General features: G+C 32.4%; 1 protein-coding gene across 1 annotated transcript; it reads left to right on the top strand.

Moving 5' to 3' along the window:
- The first annotated feature begins 379 nt into the window (after positions 1–379).
- Positions 380–2,176, top strand: LOC120074775 (transcription factor bHLH18-like). The gene is made up of 4 exons (XM_039028021.1): positions 380–465; positions 573–1,064; positions 1,598–1,972; positions 2,102–2,176. Exons 1-4 carry the CDS (start codon positions 430–432, stop codon positions 2,174–2,176), a joined length of 978 nt encoding a protein of 325 aa, XP_038883949.1. The 5' UTR covers positions 380–429.
- Positions 2,177–3,234: the final 1,058 nt, after the last annotated feature.

Raw genomic sequence — 3,234 nt, 5'->3', positions numbered from 1 at the left:
GAAGAGAGCATTGGATTTGGAAGTGGAAATTCAAAGCTGAAGCAAAAAGACTAAGGAACCCAAAAAGCAAGAAGGAGGTATTCACACGTGCCAAATCTAATTTTTAAAATAATGTATCTAATAAATCAAATAACAAAGCCCAAACCGTGTACGGTAGCATCTATAAATCCTACCAATTCTTCTTCTCCACTTCATTTCATTCTTGGCTTTTCGGTTCACATTTTTCAAAGCGCTTCTTCAAGGTCACCTTAATAATAATAATATTCAACTCTCTCACTCTTCTTCTCCTTCTTCTTCACAAACTTCAAATTAATTTTTCATCTTCCTAATTTCTTAGTTTGTTGACCTGTTTTGTTAAATTGGTTCTTGATTTTTGCAGCTCATCCTCATAGATCGTGAGAAAGTACACCAAAGTTCATCATTTTTCCCATGGAAATCTCATCTGCAAAATGGTTATCTGAAATGGTAAAAAAAGAAAAAAGCTTTTTTTTTTTTTTTTTTTTGGTTGCACAAACTAATTATGGGGAAAAGATCTGATTTTAGTTGTTGGGTTTTTTGGCAATTATAATTAGGAATTGGAATCTTCATTCATGAATGATTTGGAAATGAACCCTTTTGAGTGCACATTAGAGGAGCTGAGCAATTTCCAAACATTCTCCGACGAAAGCTACACATCCCACATAGATCTAGAGAATTCCGTACAAACTCCGGCGCCGCCGCCGGCAAAGCAGCCGAGGACCAGTAGTGGGAAGAGCCGTGAAGTTGCTTCGATGGCGGCTTCTTCTTCGTCGTCGCAAATCATTTCATTTGGAAACATTGATTTGTCTTCGGTGGTTGCTCAACCTTGCTATGACAATAACAATAATAATACTCCAATTCCAAATTATTATTGTTCCCCAAAAAATCATGGCGTGGGAATGAAGAGGTCTGCTGCTGCGGCTATCAATAATAATAATCGCAGCCCTTTGCTTGCTCAAGATCATGTCTTAGCTGAAAGAAAGCGTAGAGAAAAGCTCAGCCAGCGATTTGTTGCTCTTTCCGCCCTTATTCCTGACCTCAAAAAGGTTATTATTATTCCTTATTTCTTCATTTCTCTTCTTTCTCCCTTCTCCCTTCTCCCTTCTTTAAATTAGTAATCCGATGGGATTATGGGATTATACTAAATTTAATTATGAACAATTAAAATGGACTTATAATTGAGTGTAGAGCAACATTCTTAAAGAATTAAAAATATAACAAAATTTATTAATAAATTACACTATAAATTTTGAGAGTTTAATCTAATTTTTTTTTTTTTTTTTTGGGATTGTGCTATATAACAATACTTTCATTACTGTATATATCAAAGTTAATGTTTCAAATGAGATCAAGGTTTACTATGGAAAATTTATTTTGAATCGATCAAATCCCTTTATGTATGTGCAATTTAATTTCAAGAAGTGTATAATAACGCTCAGCCTAAAAGTTTATGTGTGAAGATTTAATTTTTTTTCTCTATTTCTTGCTTTATGTATGTTTTGTTTCCTCTTTCTAAAAAAAGATTTAACCTTTTTATATATTAAAATTCTCAATGGCTTCGATGGTTTTTGGTACTTAGATGGATAAAGCCTCCATTCTTGGGGATGCAATAACATACATCAAAGATCTTCAAGAACGTTTGAAGGTTGCAAATGAACAAGCAGCGAAAGCAACAGTGGAATCGGCGGTGTTTGTGAAAAAATCCGACGACATTTCTACCATCGTCGTCACCGACGATTCCTCGGAGGAAAACAGCTCGTCATCGGACGGAGCGATTCCGGACATAGAAGCAAGAGTGTCCGGGAAAGACGTTCTGTTGAGGATTCATGGCAAGAAAACCAAAGGGTGTCTTTCAAATATACTAAACCAAATAGAGAAGCTTAATCTAACAGTTCTCAACTCTAATGCCTTACCATTTGGCAATTTCAGGCTTGACATAACTATTATTGCTCAGGTACTTCAATAAAGACTTTCCCTTTTTTTTTTTTTTTTTTTTGACATTTTTGCAAATTTTTTAAATTTTATGGATATATATTGAGCTTTAAGGGACTAATTTAATTTTCTTTAATTATGTAATTTGCAGATGGATGATAATTTTTCAATGACAGTGAAGGAACTAGTGCAGAAACTAAGACAAGCTTCTCTTGAATTCGTGTAAATTTACAAATGTTGAATTTTCCCCCAAAATTAATCCTTAATCTTAGAGAAAAACAAAATAATAAAGCCTGTGGAATCCTTAATTAAGGGGTGTTTTCTTTTTTTCCTTTTCCATTGCAATTTTTTGCGTGGGGCAGATCTTTGACCACGTTAAGGAAATTTAGGAAAACAAAACACCTTCATGTGCTGTAAATCAAGCTTTGGTTTTTTTTCCTTTCTTTTAAGATTACTTTTGATTCCAATTTTTTGGGGGTCTCTCCTTTGCACCCGGATCTAAAAGTTATTGTAAGATTGTGTTTATGGATTAATTAACTTTTGTTTAAGATATTACAACTAATTATATAGATCTGACAGCCATATTGCATCATAATTAAAACAACTAAGAACAAATTCCTTAATTTAAACAAACAAGTTATGAGTTGTCGGATAAATGGAGTGAAGATGTCCCACTAAGATTTACAAGATCTTCGATTCTCCACTATTTGTCAACGCTACATGTTTAATGTTCATCTCTCAAATTAAATTTCCAATTTAGAATGTGAAAGCAAATCACTTCTAATTATGATCATCGATTATAGCTTATTATCTTAATCAACGTTGTCTTAGGTTAGGGCATACTTTTAGTTTTGGGGTCGTCGAACATTATTTCGAGTGGTTTATTCAATTATATATATGTTGTCACTATTTTATATATATAAAAACAAAGCATTTGGTAGGAAGTGGCTGAAACACGAAAGTGCTTTTTTTTTTCTTTCTTTCTTTTTTTAAGGGAAAAAATATAGGTTAGAATATATTCAAAACATTTTCTTTACTGGGGGAATATATATAATTTTAGGTAATGATATTAATATATTACTATCTTTGTTTTTCGTCACATTTAGGAAATGATTTTGATGCTTTATGAAACAGGACAACCTATGTGACATAAACCAAGAATGATTTCTAACTTCTATCAGAAAAAAAGAACAAGAAGAAGAAACAAATTTAATATTATTTAATGATCATAACCATCTCCAATAACTTTTACTATTAAATTTTTTATATACATGAAAATGAAGT

Source organism: Benincasa hispida, chromosome 3 (assembly GCF_009727055.1).
Source record: "Benincasa hispida cultivar B227 chromosome 3, ASM972705v1, whole genome shotgun sequence".
In the NCBI taxonomy this organism is placed as follows: Eukaryota; Viridiplantae; Streptophyta; class Magnoliopsida; order Cucurbitales; family Cucurbitaceae; genus Benincasa; species Benincasa hispida.
Note: the sequence above shows the minus strand (reverse complement) of the source record. Positions and strands in the feature narration are given on the sequence as shown.

What these genes read in the sequence shown, in the direction of transcription:
- LOC120074775 (XM_039028021.1), top strand. Translation starts at nt 430, where the DNA reads ATGGAAATCTCATCTGCAAAATGGTTATCTGAAATG. An exon ending in CAAAATGGTTATCTGAAATG is followed by an intron (nt 466 to 572) that starts GTAAAAAAAGAA and finishes AATTATAATTAG; the next exon opens with GAATTGGAATCTTCATTCAT. An exon ending in TTATTCCTGACCTCAAAAAG is followed by an intron (nt 1,065 to 1,597) that starts GTTATTATTATT and finishes TTTGGTACTTAG; the next exon opens with ATGGATAAAGCCTCCATTCT.